The sequence below is a fragment of the Geotrypetes seraphini genome, chromosome 2 (assembly GCF_902459505.1).
Source record: "Geotrypetes seraphini chromosome 2, aGeoSer1.1, whole genome shotgun sequence".
NCBI classification, from domain to species: domain Eukaryota; kingdom Metazoa; phylum Chordata; class Amphibia; order Gymnophiona; family Dermophiidae; genus Geotrypetes; species Geotrypetes seraphini.
Genome location: NC_047085.1, coordinates 96,323,068 through 96,349,781, shown reverse-complemented (window position 1 = coordinate 96,349,781; position 26,714 = coordinate 96,323,068). Strand labels below are relative to the sequence as shown.

Here is a 26,714-nt window from a genome sequence, read left to right as displayed (position 1 = left end):
ACGGTGGGGGGGAAAAAGTGCTCACTGCAGGCACGGGGACAAGACCATCCACCGATCGCGCGCAGCTTCCTCCCTACCTCCGGCCAAATCTATCTCCCTCCTTCCCCCCCTTACTTTCGTGACGCTTTAGAAAATAAACTGAAGCCAGCGAAGTCTGCCTGTGCCACCCAGCAGTCGTTGTGTGTGGGTGGAAGCTTTTCCTCTGATGCAACTTCCGGTTGCGTCAGAGGAGAAGTTTCCGCCCACACACACGCAACTGCAGGGCGGCACAGGCAGGCTTCGCCGGCATCAGATTCTTTTCTAAAGCGCTGCTAAGGTAAGGGGGAGGGAGAGAGATAGATTTGGCTGGAGGGAGAAAAGGGGCCACACGTGCAATCGATGACCATGCGCCTTCCCTCCCTTAAGTTTCTTTACGCCGCGAAGGTAATGGGGAGGAAGATTCTCGGGCTGCTGAAAGGCGGTAAGTTGGTGAGAGGGAAGGGTGGATGCTGCGGGGACGGGGTGGTGAAGGGGACAGCAGGGACGGGGCGGTGAAGGGGACAGATTTTTTTCCCCGTGTCATTCTGTACTTGGCATCTCCTGTTTGTAGCTGAGGCAATGGAAGATAAAAATGATTTCCCAACTTCCCCGATTCTCAGCCCACTGCTGTCCTGGCAGAATTTGTTTGCAGTGTCCCACCTACTCACTTACAAATTGCTACTGCAAACTCCCAAAACAAGGTCCTATAGTTTTCCCCCATAGGAGGAGGGAGGTCAATGAACCTAGATTCTGGGGTTACGGCACAGAAAGAGTGAATGTGACTATATACATGCATGCCTGTGTATGTTAGGGGGGAGGGGTGACATAAAAAAACATACAGAGGGGTCCATGGTAGAGGCCCATACATATATGTTTGCCCAAATACAGTATATTAATCTAGTCTTGTGTGAGCCTTATTCTCTGTTGCAGGGGTAACTAATTATTGTGCTCTGTATTTTCACAAGTCATCTCAGCCATTACTGCACAGCATAATTTGGAATTACAATTATTTTAAAGAGCACATTTATTCCTCCTACACAGTGTAGGCTTTATTATTTAAGCTTTGGATTTTACCAATACAATCACCATACCAGAGCACTCTCTCTTAAAATTAATATAAACTCAGTGAGCAACTGGTTTTGGTTTCTCTTTTATGGCCTGGAGATACTTTTGTGACCTGCTTGGTGTCAAGTAACTGCCCAACCACAGAACTTAGAAAGCATTTTGCTTCAACACAGAAGCACCTGCAACCACATAAATGTAGGCCTACACCGAGTGTCAGTGCTATACACAGCTGGTTATAGAAACACAGATGTTTGCTGAATAAACCTTGCTGTACAAAAATCAAAGAAAAATTCCACTGATTAGTGTAAATTGAAAACAGTCACACAGAGCACAGTAAGAGAATACTTTCAAGTGAAAGTGAATCTAAATGCAGTCTGATCTGGGATTCAGGGAGGGACACAAGAGTATTAAGACATCCTAGGCATACCTTCAGTTTCCCCCGTCAATTATTTTTCATGTTTCTAGGCTCCCCAGGAAATTTTTGTAATTAAACTCCATAATCGTGGATTATCACAATATCATCTATCCCACATCGGATATGAAGAACGTGCATCTTTATTTTGTATGTACATATGTAATATGAGCGATCTCCAAAAGCCATTCACCTGAGTAAATGGACGTTTATCCAAGTAAATGCGCTTTTTCAAAATTATCTGCCCTTCTTGGCTGCTATTTTGCTTTGACGGTAGCTGCACTTTGCTGCTCCCTCAAATGCAGTAGCCCTAGGCAATTGCCTAGTTTTCCTAATGATCAAAGCCAACCTTTGATTCAGGTTCCTCTGGGTACATAAAATGACAATCAGACACTGAAAACCAATATTCAGCCATTATCAAAAACAACATCACGCGTAGAATTTGATCTTCTAGAAAGCATTTTAGGATGTCGACAGTTGTTGCTAGCAGAACACCAGACTGGAGTGATCTGAAGTAAACCCTGCGCTTTGATCCTCTTTCGTTTCTTTCCCACTTGGAGTTCAAGGCCTGTATTGGGGGGGAGAAGGGGGGGTTAAATATGACAACTGCCCTGGGTCTCCATACTACCAAGCCTACCCTAAGCTGAAGCTGGCACCATTTGCTGCCAGACTTTGGAGATTTAGCATGTCTAACACTGGCCCTTTGAGCGAGGGGGTGAGGACAGATTTACCCCACACCCTGCTCTCTTTAGTCTGCTGTGCTTTACATATGGCAATTTTTTTTTTAATTTGATGTAAACACTTTAATGAATATTTTCATACATTGTAATTATTACTGCTTCTTTTGAATCTCACGAAATTTGGGGCTGTCATTGCATTAAATAGGCCCAGTGGCAGATAACATACGAATACTGCACTAGCACATGCCATCCTTCAGTAAATGAACCCCCCCAACGTTTTGGATTGCAGCACTAATATTCACTCGCTGTAGACGTGTATCTCACTTGCTACAGTTACAGGCATAAAGTTGCCAGTCATTAGAATTCAGACACTCGATCAGGAATCACTGCAGCTGCCCCTGAAATTTTGTATCTTGCTAAAGAAACCTTATTACTTCATTCACTGTAAATCATCCTGCATGGGGGGAACAAATTATGCGCTGGTCAATAAAAATAAAAACCTGTGTACAGTTTTTCACTTCACCTTACTGCAAAATTGGCTTTACTGCTGAGAAATTAAAAGCACCTATTGTTAACAAGAACTTATCCCTAATAAGAAACGCGCAGGCAGAAGCAGACATCAGCCTGAACAAGTACAGAAAATCTGGACCTTGGTGATTAGGGTTAGCACAGAAATGGCAAAATCCAGGCCTTGTGCAAAAATTCTTATAGAAATCAGTTTCATGTTTTTTGATAGAACTAGCAGCATTCAACCTTTATCTTTCACTCACAAGCTTATTAAGGGCAAAAAGCTGCAGAATTAATGAATTCCTCAATTTTCTGTTACATGGAAAATGCCTATATTATTATTTTTTATTTTTTTTTGCAATAACCTCTTTAATCGTTAAGTGGTGAGAAGGGGGTCAGCAATGTTTCGCCCTTAAGGACGTGGCTTCTGTCCACGGACCTCACAAACTCCTTCTTAAGGTTGCTAGGCAGGGAAATCGCTCCCGAGAGCCCAGCAGAGATGTTGGTACCCAGCTTTCTCTCAGCCACGTGCCCAGACGCAAAGTTAAAGAAACTGAGGCGCACGCTAGGAAATGCAGTCGAACAGAAAGCTCTTTGTAGGCACAGATTACGCACCACGCAGCGCCGGAGTCGTCCGCGGCTCAGACCGCAAATCGAAGCCGACGGGGCTGTCAACAGCGCGCGCGCGCGCGCAAGCTGGGGTCAGCACTTTGGGAAAGTTGTGCGGTGGGCGCGCGCCACTCACCTCCGTCGCCGTAGGTTTCCACGCCGTAGCCGTCTTGGAGTCCGTTGCTCCACGTGCCCTCATACCTGGCCTGGGTGCTGAGGCTCTGGCGGATGCCGTAACGCCCCTTGAACCCGTGCGACCATTCTCCCCGGTACATCCACTTGCCTTTCGTCTCTATGCCCAAGCCGTGCCTTTTGCCCTGCGCCCAGTAGCCCTGGTACGTGTTGCCGCTGGGCCAGGTGTACACCCCCACTACCTCGAAGCCGTGAGACCACGAGCCCGAGTACTCGCCCTGGCCCCTGGGGCCCGTGCAAATACCGTGCCCGTGGGCTTTGCCGTCCTCCCAGCCGCCGCAGTAAGTGCCTCCATCGTCAAAGTCGAACCTTCCGCCCGTCATTCAGGGGTGGGGTGGGAGGGAAACTAGATTAAAAAAAAAAAAAAATCGGGAGAGGCAGCCGAGCGGCCGGAGGAAAAGGCAAGCGGTGCGCGCGCGAGGAACCCCCTGGTTGGAACCCTGTGTCGGGCGGCACGCGCTCGCCTTGCAGCGCTGGAGCCGAAGAGAACAAGCACCTCCCCAGTTACTGACCTTCAGCTCTGTTTCACCCCCGAGACTCCGCCCCTGTCCCGCCCCCTCGCCTTCCTAGCTCGCTCGCTCGCTCGATCTCTCACCCGTCCAACCAGTTCGCGAAGGTGCACCCGTGACTGCCGAGCATCAGAAAATGAAAAAGATAACACGGCTTCAGCTATCAGTTTGCTAGTTATTTTGGAAGGCTATTGCCAGCCTGTGCAATTAAGCATCTGAAGGTGTGCTTCTCTCTTCTTCTAGTCCTTGTTTTCGAAATAAAAAAGCATTCACAAGCTCGGGGAATGACATTATTAACAGCTCGAACTACTTCCAACATATATACAAGAAGTATTTAAACAAATTGTAAGAGCTTTCTCATCTGAATTATATGTTCAAATAATTCATGGATGAGACTGTGGTCCGACTGTAATGACAACTTTGCCTTCTTGGGTTGTATTTCTAAACCATCCTTTTACTACTTTCACACTTCAAGGGAAGTCTTGAATTTGAAACTGCATTTCATTCGCAAGTACAATTCATTGTCCATCCCTCCCAAATCTAATCTTCAGGCTAGCGTGGTTGAGACTTTTGCTGGAGTAGCTGTGAGAACGTACTGTACCCTGGAGGGTAATTACATTATCTCTTAGCTCATTCCTGGGAAATCTACAACCTTTATGAGGAATTGTTCTGGCTTTGAATCCTATAGTAGGTGCGTGCATGCATGTTTAATCCTGACCACTTTGCTTAGGTGGAAAATTGAAGAGTGGCCAGCTGGCATTTCGTAAGCTGAACTAATTATCCATGGTGGGAGCTTGCCTTCGTATACTATCACCTCCTTATTCCTACTGGCCGTTCCGCTCCCTATCCTCAGAGTGATTTACATTTATCACTACTCTTTGTTGCTTCCCACTCATGCTGTCACTTTAGGGCCTATCCCAAGGATATTCAGTTTATTTTATGTCACCTAAATGTCTAAAACCTTGCTGAAATCTAAGAACAACAGATCCAGTGCTTTTCCCCAATCCAATTCTCTGATCACTCAGTCAGAGAAATTGATCAGATATGTCCAATAAGATCTGCCCTTGGTGGAACCATACTGTCTGGAATCTAGTAATCCATTGGATTTCAGAAACAGCACTATTCTATCAGTGATTCCATTAATTTCCACACTTCTGAGTTGAGACTAACCAGACTGCAGTTCTCAGCCTGTTCATTACATTTGTTTTTGTATATAAGAAACTGCATTTGCCCTAATCCAGTCATCTGGGACTACACCTCACCTCACAGAAGCACTGAAAGGTATTTTCTTTGGGTAGGGCCGTGAACCGGAACTCTGCTGGGCTGTCCCTTGCTCCTCCAAATGAAACAGACCACATACAGAGTAAGAGGTGCCGCTGAAAGGTTCTCAGCCCAACCAACAAAGTTGGTGCAGTCTCCATTTATTTATTCAATTTTCTATACCGTTCTCCCAAGGGAGCTCAGAACGGTTTACATGAATTTATTCAGTACTCAGGCATTTTCTCTGTCTGCCCTGGTGGGCTCACAATTTATCTAATGTACCTGGGGCAATGGGGGGATTAAGTGACTTGCCCAGAATCACAAGGAGCAGCGTGGTTTTCAACCCACAACCATAGGGTGCTGAGACTGTAGCTTTAACCACTGTGCCACACTCTCCCCATTGAGGACTATACACTCATATGGGAGAGGCCTCAGACGCCTGAGCCAATCAGAGTCTTAGGCCCCTTCCAGTGCATCCCAGAATGTACTGAGAAGGGGAAGGCCCTCTATTTTGAAGAGGCAGGCCTGCTGGCCAGAGGGAATAGACACTCTACCAACAATAAAATTTTAAAAACACAAAGCACATTGTACGCAGAGAAAATGTTAATTATCATTTATATTCCGTGGGTTTTCAAAGAGGTCAAGGCAGATGACTTTATGCAATGTTACCTCAGTAACAACTATACAAAAATAGACAAATATACCCCCTCCCTTTTTACTAAACCGCAATAGTGGTTTTTAGCGCAGGGAGTTGCGCTGAATGCCCCATGCTGCTCTTGACACTCATAGGCTCCCTGTGCTAAAAACCGCTATTGCGATTTAGTAAAAGGAGGCCATAGTGCAAAATATAGACAGCATATATAAATTCTCAAAACGGACACATTTTGATCACTAAATTGAAAATAAAATCATTTTTCCTACCTTTGTTTGGTAATTTCATCAGTCTCTGGTTACACTTTATTCTTTTGACTGTGCATCCAATATTTCTTCCCTTCTTTCAGCCTCCTGTATGCTTCCTCTCCTCCAAACCTCATTCCCTCCCCAAATCTTTTTCTTTATTTCACCCTGCCCCCTTTCTTTCTGTATGTCTGTCTTTTTCTCTCTCTCTCTCTCTCTCTCTGTGCCCCATTTCTTTCTTTCTTTCTTTCACCCTGCCCCCTTCTTTCTTTCTCTCTCCATGCCCCCTTTCTTTCTCTATGTCTGTCTTTCTCTCTCTCTCCGTGCCCCATTTCTTTCTTTTTTTGTTTCATCCTGCCCCCTTTCTTTCTTTCTGGCTCCCTGTCCCCCCCTTTCTTTCTTTCTTTCTTTCTTTCTTTCTTTCTTTCTTTCTCCCTGCCTTCCCCCATGCCACCGCCATTGGGAAAACTGCTGCCACCACCGCAGGGGAATAAGATGCCACTGCCGCCATCGGAAACAAACCGGCGCTGAGTTCTCTCTGCTTCTCTTCCCCGTGGGACCAACCAACTCTCACCACCCGATGTCAATTCTAACGTCGGAGAGGATGTTCCAGGCCAGCCAGGCAGCGATTGGCTGGCCCGGAATGTCCTCTTCGATGTCAGAATTGACGTCGGGTGGCAAGAGTTGGTCGGCCGTGCGGGGAAGAGAAGCATGGAGATCCGGCCTGTTCCCCGATAGTGGTGGTGGCTTGGGAGAGGGCAGTGAGAAGGAAAGTAGGTTGGGCACCCCTGCTGTAGACGAGCCGCGAGCCGCACACAAGTGGCTTAAGAGCTGCATGCGGCTTGCGAGCCCGACCACTGACTTAGGGAGAACACTGGAGGGTGGCTAGCTGTGCACCCTCTTGGGGCTTGCACCCAGGTTGGACCGCCCCCCCCTTGGTACGCCACTGGGAGTGGGCATCCATCTGTCAGGGGGTTGTCAGGAGGGCAGGGTTGCCAACATCATCAGGGGCATTGAATGGTCCTGGGGGGAATCAGGTTTTTTTTAAAAATTTACAGGGTGGGGGTGGGTCCTGAGCTGTCGCTTTACTTTCCTGTCAGTGCCTGAGCCAATCAACGCTCAGGCACAGACTGGAAAATAAGACTACGACAGCTCAGATCATTGTCTCTCAAACATTTTTAGCTATGGAGCAAATGTTTTTTTGTGGCACATTACAATTGAAATTATAAAATTGCAAAACCAACAAAAATTTATATTTGAGAGTTATTTATTTAAAGTTCTTTAAGTTATGTATGGGTAATTGTATCAACGGTGAAACTAAAGTAAATAGAATTGCTAATTAATGCAATGGATGTGCTTGTTTTTGAGTGCAAATTAACTCAAAAACACAGTTCAATAGTCAAAAAGCAAACATGCATTTCATCATCCACTATCTGCAGTCGTTCTTTTTTTTTTTTTAAATGAATTTCTGTCATAGTTGAAAATCCAAGTTCACAAATATAAGATCGAAATGGTAGCAAAGCCTTAATTGCATTGTTGCTCAAGTTAGAATAAATATGTACTGCATGAAAAAAAAAAATACAATTATTTGCCTTTAGTTTTCAAAGAATGATGCTTGTTTGGACAGTTGTATCCTTACACACACAGACACTCATAACATTGACAGACTCTTACATACGCAATGTAGATGTCATCTATTCTAGTGTATACTTGTGAAGGGAATTTTTAAAAATAAAATAAAATTCTGGAATCGGCTGGAACCGGTTTAGCCATCATCATTAAGGGCAGGGTAAGTTTTGAGAATTTGGCCTTCAGTATTTTATGGGCCTCTATCATATCACCCCTGAGCCATCTATTCTCCAAGCTGAAGAGCCCTAGCTGCTTTAGCCTTTCTTCACAGGGAAGTCATCTCATCCCTTTTATCATTTTCAGTGCCTTTCTCTGTACCTTTTCTAATTCCGCTACATCACTTTTGAGATCTGGTGACCAGAATTACACACAGTATTCAAGGTGCAGCAGTACCATAGAGTTATACAAAGCATTATACATTTTCATCTTTGTTTTCCATTCCTTTCCTGATCATTCCTAACATTCTATGAGCTTTCGTAGCTCACGCTGAGGGTTTCAATTTATCCTCAATGATGACACCTAGATCCTTTTCCTGGGCAGTGACTCCTAACATAGAACCCTGCATTACATAGCCAAGAATAGCCATACAGACCAATGGTCCATCTATCCCAGTATCCTGTTTCCAACAGTAGCCAATTCAGGTTACAAGTACCTGGCAGAAACCCAAATAGTATCAACATTCCAAGCTACCAATCCCAGTGGCTTCCCCTATGTCTGTCTCAATAGCAGACTATGGGCTAGATTCACTATGCAAACCGATTGTGTACCGATTGGTTTGCGACCCCTTTGCAACCCGATTTCCCTCTGACCCAATTCACTAACCTGTGTAGCGATCCGATCCAGATGCATGCATGCAAACGAAGGGAATTGGTATGCAAACCGGGAAGGATGCGATTCACAACACTTTTTTCCGGACACACTAACTGGCTGGCCGATCAAGAACAAGCGACTGATGAGGACTAGTTACTTGTGTAAAAAAAACTGCTCTCTGCCCTGATTCTCCTGCTCTGATCTCTGCCCTGATCAGGCTTCTCTGCTCTCTGCCCTGCTATTTTTTTTGTGAGGCTCCACTCGGAGTAAGGCCTGCCCTGACTCTTTCAGGCTCCCTGACTCTCCTGTTCTCTGCCGTGACCTGCTCTCTGCCTGCCCTGACTCTTTTTGGCTCCCCTGCCTCGACTCTCTCTGGCTCCCCTGCTCTCTGCCGCGACCTGCTCTATTTATTTATTTATCCAATTTTCTATACTGTTCTCCCAGGGGAGCTCAGAACGGTTTACATGAATTTATTCAGGTACTCAAGCATTTTTCCCTGTCTATCCTGGCAGACTCACAATCTATCTAATGTACCTGGGGCAATGGAGGGGATTATGTGACTTACCCAGGGTCACAAGGAGCAGCTTGGGTTTGAACCCACAACCCAAGGTGCTGAGACTGTAGCATTAATGACTGTACCACACTGAACCCCCCCCTCTGCCTCCCCCGACTCTTCTGCTCTCTGCCGCCCTTTCCTGCAGCACAAGCACTTGATTTTAACCCGCTTTAAACCTGTGGGTTAAAACCATGGGCTCATACTGCAGGGAAGGGCGGCAGAGAGCAGGAGAGTCGGGGCCAGTAAAAAAAAAAAAAAATACCCCAAAAAACAGACAACAGACACATGCGCCAAAAAAAACAAACCAGACAACAGACACAGGCAAAGTAGATGGTCTGTGCATGCGGCGGGATCTCTACCTAGCGATCTGTGTTGTCAGACGGGGGCGTGTCTCCAATCGCCCCCATTAGAATATTCTTGGTTCCAGAATCCATCGGACCTGCCCGGATTGGACACGGATAAGTCACGATCGGGCAGGTTAGTGTATCTAGCCCTATGGATTCTTCCTCCAGGAACTTGTCCATATATTTTTTTTAACCCAGCTACATTAACTCTCTTATTACATCTTCTGGCAATGAGTTCCAGAGCTTAACTATTTGATTGAGTGAAAAAATATTTCCTCCTGTTTGTTTAAAAAAATATTTTCATGTAACTTCATTGAGTGTCCCCCTAGTATTTCCAATTTTTTAAAGTGTAACAAATCAGTTTACTTTTACCCATTCTACACCACTCAGGATTTCTAGAACGCAATCATTTTCCCCCCTTAGCCAAGCTGCAGAGCCCTAACTTCTTTAGCCTTTAGTTATTTCTCCTTTATATTTGGTTGCTCTTCTTTGAACCTTTTCTAATTTCACTATTAGGGGCATTTTCAAAACACTAAGCGGTTCTTTTACAAAGGTGCAGTAGCGGTTTAACGCGCGGAATACCGCACGTTATATCGCCTGCCGCGCTAGTACCTAACACCTCCATTGATGAGGCATTAGGATTTTAGGCTGCCGCAGGGGGTTCACGCGTGATGAAATGTCCGACGCGCTAACCCCCGTAGCGCACCTTTTACGAAGCCACATTAGCGGTTTAATGTGTGTAATTGCGTGCACTAATTTGCCAGCCGTGCTAGCCGCTACCGCCTCCTCTTGAGCAGGCAGTATTTTTTGGGCTAGTGCGGAGGTTAGTGTGCGCTAAAAAGTGCGTGTGATAAAGCCGCTAACGCGGCTTTGTAAAGGAGTCCTAAGACATCCAAGTGCTAATTTTCAAAACCATTTTGCAAGGCGTCCTAGCTACTGTGCATCCAGAACTAAAGGGGGCGTATTCTGGGCGGGCTTTGGGTGGGCTTATATTTGGACATCTTGTGGTAATAATCGAACCTTTCCCAAGATGTCCTCGATGAAACTTAGACATTATTAGCCAGACCTGTTTTATAAGCATCTAAGCGCCAAAAAGTACCCAAACTGACCATATAACCACTGGAGGGTCTGTTATGACCCCCTACACTCGCCAACAGTCACTGACCCCCTCCCCACAAAAAATTTCTGAATGTAACAGTACATACCTGTCTTTAGAATAGCATCACCTACTATGGGAGATCCTAGTAAAGCATCACACAAGTATCTTAAGTAGCTTGATGAGTGGGCTAGTGAGCCATAGAGAAGAGGACCCAGGCTTATAAGCTACTCTAGTCACTACATTTATGGTGGAAAGTGTGAGTCCACCAAAATCCTACTATACTGATTTGTTTGATCTATAAGTTGATACATATGCAACAGACGATGGTAGTTAGTCGTCTTTTTAATATGTATGAACCAACTGGGAAGATGCAATCCGAGGAACAACACTGTTTAGAAGTGCCTTCATTGAAGCAGGTGAAATTAGGGAATTATTGTCATTCCATGAAAGCAGCTCAAGGCGCGTTGCTGTGGAATACTTTACTGCTCGAAGTAAAACATAGTAACATAGTAGATGACGGCAGATAAAGACCCGAATGGTCCATCCAGTCTGCCCAACTTGATTCATTTTAAATTTTTTCTTCTTAGCTATTTCTGGGAAAGAATCCAAAGTTCTACCCGGTACTGTGCTTGGGTTCCTACTGCCAAAATCTCCATTAAAACCTACTCCAGCCCATCTACACCTTCCCAGCCATTGAAGCCCTCCCCAGCCCATCCTCTACCAAATGGCCATATACAGACACAGACCGTGCAACTCTGCCCAGTACTGGCCTTAGTTCAATTTTTAATATTATTTTCTGATTCTAGATCCTCTGTGTTCATCCCACGCTTCTTTGAACTCAGTCACAGTTTTACTCTCCACCACTTCTCTCGGGAGCACATTCCAGGCATCCACCACCCTCTACGTAAAGTAGAATTTCCTAACATTGCCTTTGAATCTACCACCCCTCAACCTCAAATTATGTCCTCTGGTTTTACCACTTTCCATTCTCTGGAAAAGATTATGTTCTACGTCAATACCCTTCAAGTATTTGAACGTCTGAATCATATCTCCCCTGTCTCTCTTTTCCTCTAGGGTATACATATTCAGGACTTCCAGTCTCTCCTCATACATCTTCTGGCGCAAGCCTCCAATCATTTTCATCGCCCTCCTCTGGACCGCTTCAAGTCTTCTTACGTCCTTCGCCAGATACGGTCTCCAAAACAGAACACAATACTCCAAGTGGGGCCTTACCAATGACCTGTACAGGGGCATCAACACCTTCTTCCTTCTACTGGCTACGCCTCTCTTTATATAGCCCAGCATCCTTCTGGCAGTAGCCACTGCTGTGTCACACTGTTTTTTTCGCCTTTAGATCTTCGGACACTATCACCCCAAGGTCCTGCTCCCCGTCCGTGCATATCAGCTTCTCTCCTCCCAGCATATACAGTTCCTTCCGATTGTTAATCCCCAAATGCATTACTCTGCATTTCTTTGCATTGAATTTTAGTTGTCAGGCATTAGACCATTCCTCTAAATTTGAAGATCCTTTTTCATATTTTCCACTCCCTCTTCAGTGTCTACTCTGTTACAAATCTTAGTATCATCTGCCAAAAGGCACACTTTTCCTTTTAACCCTTCAGCAAAGTCACTCACAAACATATTGAACAGGATTGGCCCCAGCACCGAACTCTGAGGGACTCCACTAGTCACCTTTCCTTCCTCCGAGCGACTTCCATTAACCACCACCCTCTGGCGTCTGTCCGACAGCCAGTTTCTAACCCAGTTCACGACTTTGGGTCCTAACTTCAGCCCTTCAAGTTTGTTCAACAGCCTCCTATGAGGAACTGTATCAAAGGCTTTGCTGAAATCTAAGTAAATTACATCTAGCATATGTCCTCAATCCAGCTCTCTGGTCACCCAATCAAAAAATTAAATCAGGTTCATTTGGCACGATTTAACTTTTGTAAAGCCATGTTGCCTCGGATCCTGTAACCCATTAGATTCAAGAAAGTACACTATCCTTTCTTTCAGCAACACTTCCATTATTTTTCCAACAACTGAAGTGAGGCTCACCGGCCTGTAGTTTCCTGCTTCATCCCTGTGACCACTTTTATGAATAGGGACCACTTCCGCTCTCCTCCAATCCCCAGAAATCACTCCTGTCTCCAGAGATTTGTTGAACAAGTCTTTAATAGGACTCGCCAGAACCTCTCTGAGCTCCCTTAGTATCCTGGGATGGATCCCGTCTGGTCCCATCGTTTTGTCTATCTTCAATTTTTCAAGTTGCTCATAAACACTATCCTCTGTGAACAGCGCTGAATCTACTCCATTTTCTCATATAACTTTGCCAGACAATCTCGGTCCTTCTCCAGGATTTTCTTCTGTGAACACAGAACAGAAGTATTTGTTTAGCACATTTGCTTTTTCCTCATCACTCTCCACATATCGGTTCCCAGCATTTTTTAGTTTAGCAATTCCATTTTTCATCTTCCTCCTTTCACTAATATATCTGAAAAAATTTTTGTCTCCCCTTTTTACATTTTTAGCCATTTGTTCTTCCGCCTGTGCTTTCGCCAATCGTATCTCTCTCTTGACTTCTTTCAGTTTCACCTTGTAGTCCTTTCTGCACTCCTCTTCTTGGGTTTTTTTATATTTCACGAACGCCAACTCTTTCGCCTTTATTTTCTCCGCCACTAGTTTGGAGAACCATATTGGCTTCCTATTTCTCTTGTTTTTATTGATTTTCTTCTTTCAGCTTAGACCACTGTCTTTCTACTTCTCTTATGTCCTCCCATCCTAACAGCTCTTTCTTCAGGTACTCTCCCATTGCATTAAAGTCCGTACGTTTGAAATCTAGGACTTTAAGTAATGTGCTGCCGCTCTCCACTTTAGCCGTTATATCAAACCAAACCATTTGATAATCGCTACTTCCCAGGTGAGCACCCACTCGAACATTAGAGATACTCTCTCCATTTGTGAGGACCAGATCCAATATCGTTTATTCCCTTGTGGGTTCCGTCACCATTTGTCTGAGCAGAGCCTCTTGAAAGGCATCCACAATCTCCCTACTTCTTTCCGATTCCGCAGACGGAACATTCCAGTCCGCATCCAGCAGGTTGAAATTTCCCAACAGCAGAACCTCCTTCCAAACTTTTGGATATCCACAATCAGATCCTTATCAATTTGCTGCGATTGAGTTGATGGTCTGTAGACTACACCCACGTAGATAGAAGTTCCATCTTTTCTTTTCAGAGCGATCCATATCACTTCTTCCTCTCCCCAGGTCCCTTGCATTTCAATCACTTGGATATTGATCTTTACATAGAGAGCTACTCCTCCACCTTTTTGACCATCTCTGTCCTTCCTAAAAAGATTATATCCCGGTATGTTTGCATCCCATCCATGTGATTCACTGAACCATGTCTCTGTGATAGCGACAATATCTAGATCTGCCTCTAACATCAGGGCTTGCAGATCATGAACTTTGTTGCTTAGACTGCGAGCATTTGTGGTCATCGCTTTCCAGCTATTTTTCAGTGGTAATCTCCTTTTTTGTATGGATTTTTGTTTCGTTTCACTTTCTGTTGCGATACTAAGAAATGAGTTGCTGATATTATTTATGTTGCAATCTTTACTAATATCACATCTTTTCTTTTGCCAGGGATGGTCTTTATAATTGTCCTTCATACATACACCCCCTCCCCCCCACCTTCTAGTTTAAATGCCTAGAAACGATATTGTCTAAATTTCTCTGCAAGGTTTCTTTTTCCTGCTGTAGTAATATGTAGCCCATCAGTGCAATATAGCTTCTTGTCTTTCCATGTATTTCCCCATCCTCCTATGTACCTGAAGCCTTCTTGATGACACCAGGCTTTGAGCCATCTATTAAAGTCCTCTTTGTTTTTCACTCTTTGCTCTCCCTTTCCATATGCAGGCAATATTTCAGAAAAAGCTAAAGTCTTTACAAAAGGTTTCAAGCCCTCACCAAGCTCCCGAAAAGCTTTCTGTGCTGCAAGAGTGGTATTGAGAAAGCTTCGCTATTATTAAATTGTAGGAAACCTGAAAATTGAATTGTTTGTGTGATATTTCTCAGAAAGATTTCTTTTTTGCACTACAGTTCTGAAAGGAAGCTGAATTTCTGTTTATGCATTATCTGTACAATAAGTCTTGTTTTTATTGATGAAATTTTAATTGTGAATATAATTTTGTAACTTGCACAGAACTATAGGATGTAGCGAGTAAGACATTTTTAAATAAATAAATATACTGGTGTATGTAGCCATATATAAACTGCTATTTGCTGGTATATATAGCTACTTTACTGGTGTATATATCGCCATAAGGGTTATTGGGGTGATAGACATGTGGATATAGGTTTTGGGAGAGTTTTGGAGGGCTCACCATGAATTATAAGGGAGTTAGGGTGAGATAACTTCTGGCACCCTTTATGTGAAGTTCACAGCAGTGCCCTATACGGTGCTCCATTGCTCTGTTGGTATGTCTGTGTGGCCAGTCTATTACAATGCTGACCCCCTGCTATGTCCAAATAGTCTGGATGAGGATTTTGAATTTGGAAATTTTTGTGGTTGAAAATGGCGAATATAGTTGGCCATCCTAAGGTTGGAAGTCTTGGCGGCCAAAACATCTAAGTAGACAATTCAAAAAACAATTCAAAACAAAACCTGGACCTCTTGTGGTGTTGCTGGTTTTGAAAATAGTTGTTTCTCCACCTCCGACTATGGCCATCTTGCGAGAAGTGTCCAAAGTTGGACTTAGATGTCTTATCGAAAATGCCCCTCTGCATCTTTTTTTCAGATATGCAGATCAGAATTGAACACTGCATTCAGGTGAGGTTGCACCAGAAAACAATAAAGAGGTATTATAATATTCTTGGTCTTGTTTACCAACCCTTTCCTAATAATAATCCTAGAATCCCGTTTCTTTTTTTGGCCACTGCTATACATTGGGCAGAAGATTTTAGCATATTGTCTACAATGAAATCTAGATCTTTTTCTTTGGTGCTGACCCCCAAAGTGAACCCTAACATCTGGTAACTATGAAATGGATTCCTTTCCAGTGATTTATTTATTATTTATTTAATTCGATTTCTAGCCCGTCCTCCCCGAAGCTCAGAACGGGTTACATAAGGACATTCACAGTGCAGACATTTAAGAAAAGTGAAGGTCATGACTGGTCATAGGGTAGTGGGTACATAGGGGGGGGGAAATTTCACAGATGCTAAAGGGCTCAAAGGAGGGATACAGAAAGGGGGGGGGCAGTCTGTAGGAGTCTGATTAGTCTGTTGGAGTCTGAAAAGGAGGGTCTTCACTGCTCTTCGGAATGTCATCAGTGAGTTATGAGATATATCTGATCAGGCAACTGGTTCCAGAGTTGAGGGATGAAATGACTATATGAGCGTTTCCAGGCAGTTTCCATCTGGAGGTATTTCCCCCGAGGGATGTAGCTAGTTTAGCTGTTCAGGCTCACTCAGATCAATTATGTGTGAATAAATTGAAGTTTGATTCTCCAGAAACTCTTCTCACTAGATCTTGGTTTCTCCAATTCAGATTTTCCCCAACATTATTTTTTTCCTGATACACACTCTCCCCATCCCTCTCCCAATTAATCCACCAGCTTCTCCTCTGAATCAGTTGTCACCATTTTGCCCCTAGTCCATTCAAGCTGCATTTCTTCTAGGTTTGTTAATGCTCCCTGTCCTTTCCCAGAGTCTTGGGGTAGGCACTGCCTCTAGGACAGCTGTTCTATTTTCTTGCAGCATCATTTGTCTGTCAGTGAGCTTTATTTGTGTGGTGTCCAAATTTTGTCACTGTTCACACAGTCTCATAAGAATAGCATGTGAGATTGTGTGCTGCATAACTCAAACTCACTGACAGGCCACATAGTCCTGAAGAAAACCAGAGCAGTTCTAGATAGGATGCCAGCAGAAAACCTCTGGAGAAGTGGGCAAAGTACATATTATTGAAAAGAGAGAATTAGAGAGCCACCCTTAAGATCAAGTGAGGACTGTCACTTGTCCCTAGGCCAGGGGTCAGCAACATGTGCCTCGTGAGTCACATGTGGCTCTTCTTGCATGTGGCTACATCTCTCCAGGCCCTGACCCTTTAATTTCCCTCCCAACCCATGATCTCCCCTCCCGGGCCTACCAAGATGCCTGGAGGCCCAGTTGGGTCTTTGTGGCAGGGGTGCGGCCCTCTCACTTCTGCCTTCTCGCGGCTGCCTTCTACAATAGCTGTCACAACCTCTTGCAGCTGCTTGCACCATTTCCTGTAGTACCACAAGCTGCCGCGAGAGGTTGTGGCAGCCATTTTAGAAGGCAGCCTCAAGGAAGCTGGAGTGAGAGGGCTGCACCAGGTACCTCGGTAGGCCCGGGGTGAGGGGGGGGGGGTGAGGGTCATGGGATTGGAAGGGAGATTAAAAAGTTGGGGCCTGGAGAGAACCTTGGCTATGGGTTGGGGGAGGGAGTGAGGGATGACAGGTGCAGAGGGGTTGGAGGGAAGAGAAGCTACACCTTAAAGCTCTTTGTAAATCTTGGGTCAAAGATTTTGGATAAATTGGCTCTTTGCTGCAAAAAGGTTGCCGACCCCTGCCCAAGCCATAGTGTAAAGAAGACTGCATTATAGTAATATAGGGGGCATTTTCGATAGGATGTCTAAGTCTGAGTTTGGACGTTTGGGAAAGACATCCAGAAATGCAGTAGAGAAAATGTCCATCGTGAAAACAGCAAGACGTCTATCTTTTTTTTTTTTTTTAAATGACCTATGTAGACGTTTTGGTCTTTAGTATGCCTATCTTTTTTGGCCATTCTCGAATATAAATACACCCACATGAAAAACGCGCAAAAGAAAGTTTTCCTTTAGGCAGCCTGTATTCATAGTAAACTGTTTAGACAGTTGAGCATAGCAGAGGGGCTCTTATATGAAGTACTGTAGTGAATTTCACATTATAGGGCTGATTCCGTATAGGACGCTAGTTTCAGCGATTGCCTAAGAAGTGGCTGAGAATCACACACCAGCATCCTATACAGAATTACGTCTGTCTTAAAAACCCGACTCCTTACCCCTGATTCTCTAACCAGCACCCATGGGCGCTGATTAAAGAATTGTGCCTGCCTGATCGACGGATCCCTTGCCATCAGCTGATCATGACAAGGGAATTCCTGATCAGCTAAGCCAGCAGGCCTCCCTGATGCCGCGGCTTTGGGGAGTCCTGCTGGCTCAGCTGATTGGGGGTAAAATACCCCTGTCACAAGCAGCTAAGCCAGCTGTGGCAGGAGACCCCCAGCATCCACCCCTGAAATCAGCAGGAGGTGTGCCCACGCTTTCCTGCTGCCAGCCGAAGCACCAGCACCAGCATCAACAGGAGGGATGCCCACTCCCTCCTTCTGCCACCCCCTGGAACCCTGACCCCTCCCGTAGTCACCCAGCAGGAGTGATGCCCACTCTTTCCTGCTACCACTCTCCGCAAACCCTGACACCCCATGTTGTCGCCTGGCAGGAGTGATGCCCACTCCCTCCTGCTGTTGCCCACCAGAACCCCCGACACCTCCAAACCTCAGTACTCCCTGACGCCTCTAAGTCCACCCTGACACCTCCCCATCCTATCCCATCCCTTTGCTGCATGGCATTCGCTAGCATGACTTCACAAAGGAGACCCAAACTGGGGACAAAAATGGCATGCTAATGGAATGCAGTAGAACAAGGTCTTTATTAAGTAGAAATGGAACTCAACACTGATGGTGTTTTAGCAAATGCCTATATCAGGAGTCCAAATATAATTGATAAACCCCTTATAGGGTTCTAGACTGGAAATAAGAGCTACGGGGCTCATAATCGAAACGGAAATATGTCTAAAAACCGGACTAAATCGGCACTTAGACAATCAGTGAGACAAGTCATCCAAGTGCTGATAATTGAACCTGGTTTTAGACATATCTAAAAATGACTTAGGACTTCAAAGTACACCCAGAGCTAAAAGGGGCGTTTTAGGAGTGGTGAGGGCGGGATTTGGGCAGGACATGGTCCGTCATAGACTTAGTTGTACTGCATGTATAACCGAAAGTTTAACAACACTGCCTAGACAGAACTTGGACGTTGTGACTTAGGCCATCTAAAACCAGGTCTAAGTCACAATAAGGTATCCAAAGTGACCAGATAACCACTGCAGGGCCAAAGTACAGACCCCTACACACTCTCCCAGCGGTCACTGACTCCTCCCCCCACCGCTATAAAATTCGTAATAAAAACATCACATATCTGTCTCCAGAACATCAGCAACTGGCAGCCTGGCATAGGAAAGCCTAGTAGAGCTGAACAGAGGTGGTTTAAGTGGTCTGGGGGGTGCACTAGTGAACCATGGAGAGGAGGACCCAAGCCCATAAGCCACTCTAACCACTGCATGCATGGTGAAACATGTGCACCCCCAAAACTCTTATGTACTGCCATATAAGTGGCACCTGCAGCCATAAGGGCTATTGGGGTGGTTTGGAGGGCTCACCTTGACCTATAAGGTTGTTGTGGTAAGATGTATATGTGGCACCCTTTTTGTGAAGTTCACAGCAGTGCCCTGTAAGGTGCCCCACCACTCTGGTACAATGTTTGGATGTCCAGTCTATCATTTTTCTAACCCCGCCCACATTCAAAATGTCTTTTTTTAGGCATTTTTGACTTGGACAAATTTTTGGATGAAAAAGGGGTATAAAAATAGATGATTTAACAGTCTGGATGATCTGACAGCTGGACGTACAGTTAGACGATTTTCGAAAAAAAATAAATTTTGGACATATTTTTCAAAAATGGAATTTTTCCGTGGCCGACTTTGGATGACTAGCGACTTAGGCCCAAAACAGACTTAGACGTATCTTTTGATTATGCCTCTCCACGTGTGAAAACTAAGGTCATTCAGAGCTGCAAAGTAGCATATACTTATAATCTTCTGTCTTTTTGCCTAGTCTTTTGGGTCCTGGTTCCATCCCTCAGAGAGGCAGTGGGATTGAAGAATAATAAGATAACAGTCTTATGGTGCAGAAAAAGGTATATGATATAGAAATAAGCTTATTATTAAAAAGGTACATTGCTTAGAAGAGAGATGTGCCACAGAGTTGCTTCTTTGCTGTAATATTTATGTCCTTCTGTGGATGCTTAGGAAGGGTTATTTTGTGAAAGAGAGCAGAACAGAGAATAGAGAATATGTATATTATGTAGGTGCTTGTGGAGGGGGTAGGGGTGGTGGTGCGTATGAGTAAGAAGATAGGATATATCCTATTATTCTAGGTGATTCTAGCATTTATATATTTTCTCTCTTTTCCAGTATCATCTATATCATCGATTGGTATTTCTTTTGATCTGATTTCTTCTAATTACCAAGGAAATGTGGCTCTTTTAAGAAATAGTTCAGAGAGTCAGGCTGTCTGGGTTCCTTTTGTTTGTCCCAAGTACCAAGCAAGATGTCTTTTGTTGGTCCTAAGTACAGTGGTGCATCAAAATCTGAACTTAATCCATTCCAGAACCCCGTTCGAGTTCCAAAACTTTCAAGTTCCAAGACAATTTTTCCCATTGAAAATAATAGAAACTGGATTAATCCGTTCCTTGGTCCCACAAACTCAGCAAGATCAGGAACCCCAACTGGCATAGACAGCAAGATCGGGCCCCCCTGGCATAGACAGCAAGATCGGGCTCCCGCCGGCATAGGCAGCAAGATTGGTAATGGCAACTGCAAGCTTCCCTCTGACGCAAACTGCCCAGGTGGAAACAGAAAGCTGCGTCAGAGGGGAAGCTTTGGGCTGAGCAATGCTTGCAGTTCCTGTATGTTCGGATTCCAAAGCAGCAGTCGGATTCTGAGGCAAAATTTAATTTAAAAAAATAGTTTGGATTCTAAGTTGTTCTAGTTCTGGGGCGTACGGATTCTGAGGTACCACTGTACTGGTCTTCACATATGTTAAGCCAGGGATCTCAAAGTCCCTCCTTGAGGGCCGCAATCCAGTTGGGTTTTCAGGATTTCCCCAATGAATATGCATTGAAAGCAGAGCATGCACATATATCTCATGCATATTCATTGGGGAAATCCTGAAAACCCAACTGGATTGCGGCGCTCAAGGAGGGTCTTTGAGACCCCTGTGTTAAGCTATCCAAAAAGTAGGAGGCACCTAGTTTACTTGCAGTGGCATTCCCAAGAGTCAGATTGTTTAATACAAGTAATATCCCAGGAGCCTTAGCTGACACTCTGGGTAGGCCAGCACAAATTCTAACAGTTCCCACACTTTTTTGTGTTGTATGTTTATGGATGTAAGCCTGTGATACCTACCCATATGACATTCATTCCTGCAACTGCTTCATAAATAGCAGTGGCCAGTTTGCATTCTAGGATGCCTCTTTCATACCTCCAATAGTGCATATCCTGCTGTATCAGCAAATCCCCTATCCTGTATGGTATTGACTCCATGGCTATGGAAATAAGACATTCCCATTATGAGTTCAAACCTCATGTCTTAGGTACAGCAGCCACTACTGGGCAGGGAAACCCAATATGCCACTTCAGTGCCCATCATAGAATAAACAGTGCATAAGTGGTGCAGGAATTTTCTGAGGAGGTTAAGGCCTAAAGGTGCCAAGATGCCATGAGTAGGGGTATGCGGGTGTGGGGTAAAAAAAAACATGCTATAGTTGATCCTGGTAGACAATGCCAAATTAGTCAAATTAGGTGTCAGAGATAGTTACACATGATTTTCCAGCATCTATCTTAAAATGTTGATGGTATTTTATAGGACATGCATTGTAAGGAGATGTACATGTGTTTCATTTTACAACATAGGAAAATCATAATGCATATCAAAAGTTGTACAGCAATTAAGATAATGATAAGGTGGACTTGATCAGCAGTAGGTAAATACCCAAAGGAGAGTTCCCAAACCAAAACACGAGCTCATGTAGCAAATTTTAATAGTTTGTGCAACTAGTCCATTCTCATAAGTAATAGTATGATTCACTTCTATGGAGTTGCCTTAAGTTGCTCAATATAGGCATGGGGTCTTGTGAAGTTGAGCAGCTTATGAAATGTCTCGTTCCCCATACCAACAGGGAGTAAATCCGCAGCATACGAAATAAAGGCTAGAGTTGTCCATAGAGTCATTGGTTACCAGAAGTATGGAATAGGTTGTCCCATTAATGGTGACAGAGATCAGTGGTGCATGGCTACACCAGGCATTATTCAGTAAATAGTTTGAACCATATAGCAAAGTGTTCTTAGGAAGGCAGATGCCATGTACCCGGTGATCCAGGGAAAAAGAAACATTTTGGAGAAAGAACAGTTGAAAACAAAAATATCCAGCTCCAACGTAGTACAAAAGGTGTGAGGTGTTGGGTGAGTATGCTAGCTTGGCAGTCAGAGAACAGGAGGACGAATTGTTCCAGCAGAAGCTGTCAGCTTCTTTAAACTTGAAATGAAATGGTGTCTGCTCACACAGAGAAGGAAACACAAAACAAATATCATGCACTCTTGACTGCAGGAATAAGTGGAGTAGATGGACTGGATGTTATCAGATTTATTACAAACAAATAATAAAATCAAGCAGTAAAATAATTGCAACAGATAATAATATCACATAAGGCTCCTTTTACTAAGCCGCGTTAGGGCTTTAACGTGCAGAATAGCGCGCGCTAGACCTTAACGCCAGCATTGAGCTGGCGTTAGTTCTAGAAGCGTAGCGCGTGGTAATTTCCTGTGTGTGCTAAAAACGCTAGCGCACCTTAGTAAAAGGAGCTCATAGTTTCTGGTTGGTGCTGATATGTAAAACAGTGTCTCTTATGTTTATCAAACCAGTTCAAGGATGCAGTAAAGCAAAAGCTGGCGTATTATGGAGAGGTAGTGTAGAGCCGTAGAATAATTGGGACACAGAGAGGGATCCATCAGCTTAAATGAAGTCCAGTTATCATCCAGTGGCTGTACCCAAGTGAGGTTATCCAAAGAATACATTAGCATATTGTCAAACTGCACACCAGTGTTAACAACAGGGTAAGAAAGAGTGTGGTGTCCTGACCATGGGATCAAAGTACAGATAGAGAATCCTTGTGGTGAACAAATTGGAACAACTGTCCACCAATCAAGGTGAGCTATAGCAAATCCAGGTACTTTAGTACTAGCCATCTGGACAAGGGATAGTGGCCAGTGGTCTAACTTAGCCATGATCAACATTTCCTATAAGATAGCAATAAGCTCAATCTGTACTTGATCACAGGCTGTAGCCCAGGAAATATTCTTTCCCAACCTGTATTTTTCATGTGCTAATGTCACAATTTTTTGTTCTATAATGAGTGAAATAATAGCAAATCTGGAACCATCTACCACTTTACCTTAGAGAAGAATCTACCCTGGAGAAATTTAAGGGTTCTCTCAAATGCTATCTTTACACAGATGCTTTTGAAAGATAAATACTTAGGTAGTCCAACCACCCTTTCTTTTAATCATAGTTCAGGCATATTTTAAACAGCAATTACTTCTAGGTAATTCCTGATTCCTTCCTGTTGTTTTTTTCCTTCTTTGTGCTTTTCTATTTAAATTGTAGTTCTCTCTTCCATCCTCCCCAAAGTACATCATGAGTAATGTCTTTTGTTTATATGTCTCAAAGATTATTTTATTTCCATTGTAAATCGCTTTGAAATTTTTATGTAAGCGTTTTTATCAAATTTTAATAAAACCTGAGTTTGGAGGAAGCCTCATTAATAATATGTTGTGAGATAAACCCATCAGAGGGTTGAAGATCCCATCTTATTGTGGAGTACCTCTATATATTACTGACATCCAGTGCAGTGCCTGTACCACCTAAAAAGGTCGTCTAAAAAGTCACTTGTGTCTCAGTGGCTTGGTCTGGAGTGTAACTCACTGCATGTCGAACCAAGTATTGAGAATATGTATGTGGTTCTTTGAGTAACTAAAAGCAATTTTTGAAATAAATGGCAAGTAAAGAAAAGGTATTCTACATCATATAAAACATCACATGGTGCATCATATTTAATCTGAAAAGGCATTCTTTCCTGAAACAGATTGATATCAGAAAGGTAGATTACAGGAGGAACTGAGGTGCTGGGAGAGGTTGGAGAAGAAGTAGAGAAGGAAGATACATAAAAAAAACAGAAAGACGTCTCAGTGTTATGTTGTTGATTACTCTGAACCCATGCATAAGAAATCTGCCAGACAACGCTCAAACCGTACACAGTATCTTGTTTTGTTCTTTTTGCAAAAATCTAACTTGTGGTTTATAGCAGTACCAGACCCCAGAAAAAGGTCTTTTACGACCAAAACATGGCTCATGTCATGTTTATAACACAACCTCTTACTGTGTTTTGTATTGTGTTTCGTTTTGATTTTAATCTGCACTTCGTTCAAATAAAGATTTCATCAAGATCATCAGTTCCACAGTTCCTTTGTTTTTGCTCTGCTGTTTTTTATGTGGAATTCCTTTAGTGGACTTCTTTTGTTCTCTACTCTGAACATGTGGGGAGGACAGGAAGAATGATACAGGAGAGCTGATGGACAGGACAGACGCTTGCTGCTTTACTTGGATTTCCCATATCTGCTGCTGTCATAGAGGCTAGTATGTACTGTTTCTTTCACATCTTTGGGGGGCAGTGTGTGAGAGAGGGGTCAGTGACCACAGGGGTGATTGTAGGAGTCATGCCTTGATGCATCCAGTAGTCATCTGGTCAGTTTGGGAATCTTTTTGAACTTTATGTGCTTCTAAAACAGTTCTAACTGAATGTCTTGATGCCCTGTCTTCAAAAGAGTTTGATAATTAATCCCTGTAAGACATATAAGGCTACCTTAATCCCATCTAAAACACACCTCAAACATGCCCCCTTAAGATTTAGACGTACTGGAGGGCAAATGACCTGCAAGTCGTCTAAAAAGTCAGTTTTGAAAATCAGCACTTGGACATTTTGGCAACTACAAACATCTAAGTGCCACTTATGCCATTTTTTGGACATCTTTCTCTTTTTGAAAATGAACTCCATAGCTCTTATTCCCATGCTAGAACCCTATACGGGGATTTATTGATTGTGTTTGGACTCCTGATGAAGGCTTTTGCTTGATAAGCTTGAACAAATTCACCAATGGCTTGACTCAAATAGATTAGTAAAACAAATACTATAATAATAATAATAATAATAACTTTATTTTTCTATACCGCCATAGTCAGGCGACTTCTAGGCGGTTTACATTGTAAGAAGGCTGGACATTCAGCGAATAACAAAAGGTCTTAATACAAAACAATAATTCTACATACAATACAATACAAAATAGTACAGTACAATACAGTGAGTCTAAATACAATACAATACAATAAGACTAGATACAATACCATGCAATGTGTCTAATACAATATAATAGTCTAATGGGAAACTAACGTGCTAATTGGAGTTCTATGGGTAATGAATACCTGAATACTTTAGAGCTTACATATGAGTAGGAGTTCTATGAGTAGAGGAAATCTGGATAGGTGAGGAGCTTCTTGAGAGGAAGAAAAAGGCGTTTAAGGGGAGGGGAGTCCTAGTGAGGGAGGGTCCTCATGAGGAAGGGGACAGTTTTAGTCAACGAATTTAGCGAATAGGGCGGTTTTGATCGATTTACGGAAGGCACTGTAAGACAGATTGGGTTCGTTTATGTAGTTTTTCAGCCAAACTTGCTGTCTGCTTGCTTGGAACTTAAAGGTTCTGTCCAGGAATGATTTGTATCTGCAGCCTGTAATCTTTAATAATCCATTAATAAAACAAATATCATGATTTTTCCCTGGAAAGATTGTCATAAACTCTCTTTCCCAATCACTATTAAGGGAATCCCCTTGAAGTTGATTCACAAAATCAAGATTCTCGGGATTATCTTTGATGATAAACTATCATATCACGACCATATCAGTCATGTTGTCAAAGCAACTTTCTATAGACTCTGTCAAATACGTTCAATATCTAAATTCCTATGCTCAAAATCTCTGAATATTCTAATTCATTCTCTGGTTATCTCTAAAATCGACTACTGTAACGCCATTTTCAAAGGTCTGGCGCAAAAAGAAATTAGATGTTTGCAAATTATTCAGAATGCCTCAATCAAACTTATTACAAAAGCCAAAAAATTTGATCATGTCTCTCCCTTACTAAAAAAAGCTCATTGGCTTCCAGTCGCTCACCGTATTATGTATAAACTATGCCTGCTCACTTTTAAATCTTTGATATTTAAAACCCCAGCTTTTATCTATAGAGTTCTAATCCCATATACCTCATCTAGACTTTTCGTTCAAATGATCAACATTTATTGGTCATTCCCTTTCTTAAAATTATCAATACGCGGCGGCAGTCTATTTTTTCTGTAACAGCTCCCCAATCTTGGAATGCCCTTCCAATTTATTTTAGAGAGGAAAAGAATCTTGAAAAATTTAAGAGCAAATTAAAGAGTCTTCTTTTTAAAGATGCATTCAACGATTAATTGAATTGCTTATGGCTCTGATTTTAACCTAGACCATTTTGACTTTTGTTATTCCCTTCCCCATTGTTCTTAACCCTAATTGTACTACTTTATAATCAAATTCTAATTCATTCCCAAGTTTCCTTATGTTTCTACTTGTATGTGTAATTTAATTTTATATTATGTTTTAGTCGTTTAGGTACCTGTCATTTAAGTCTGTCTTCCTTTACTCTGTAATTTTTATTAATTTGTACATCGCTTAGAATTCGGATTAAGCGATTAATCAAATGTGATAATAAACTTGAAACTTGTAACATTTCCAGTGCTGAGTCCTGCTTCTACTTAATAAAGAGCTTGTTCTACTGCATCCCACTCACATGTCTTGTTTGATCCCACTTTCTTTGTTTGACAAGTAGCCAATATTCAACAACTAAGAGACCAATGCTATACAAGAACACCTCTTTTATGAGGCTCTAATGCTGTGCAGTGAGAGTCAATTCTATAATGGCTCCTGAGCACTCAGATTCTGCTATAGAATATCAGAGTAATCTGATATTGATGGGCCATATATTTATATGTCCACAGTTACACCAGCCATAACCCTGGCATAACTGTTGTTTCTTAAGGTATAATTCTGTCCATCGGAAGCATAGGGAGCGGCTGTCTCTTAGGGTACC

The 26,714-nt window shown here is 43.2% G+C and overlaps 1 protein-coding gene across 6 annotated transcripts in view; it reads right to left on the bottom strand.

The window, feature by feature from the left end:
- Nucleotides 1-3,982, bottom strand: part of JPH1 (junctophilin 1) — a 235,427-nt gene extending 231,445 nt beyond the window's left edge. Inside the window, exons 1-2 of one of the 6 annotated variants that reach the window (XM_033933308.1) lie at nucleotides 3,428-3,982; nucleotides 1,495-2,063 (exon numbers count right to left, since the gene is read on the bottom strand). In XM_033933308.1, coding sequence (XP_033789199.1) covers nucleotides 1,903-2,063; nucleotides 3,428-3,806 — 540 coding nt within the window. In that variant the 5' untranslated portion in view covers nucleotides 3,807-3,982 and the 3' untranslated portion in view covers nucleotides 1,495-1,902. Of the gene's footprint in view, nucleotides 1-1,494; nucleotides 2,064-3,427 lie in introns of those variants that run through there. The other 5 variants (XM_033933310.1, XM_033933309.1, XM_033933306.1 and 2 more) reach the window with 5 other exon arrangements.
- Between the last annotated feature and the right edge of the window lie 22,732 nt (nucleotides 3,983-26,714).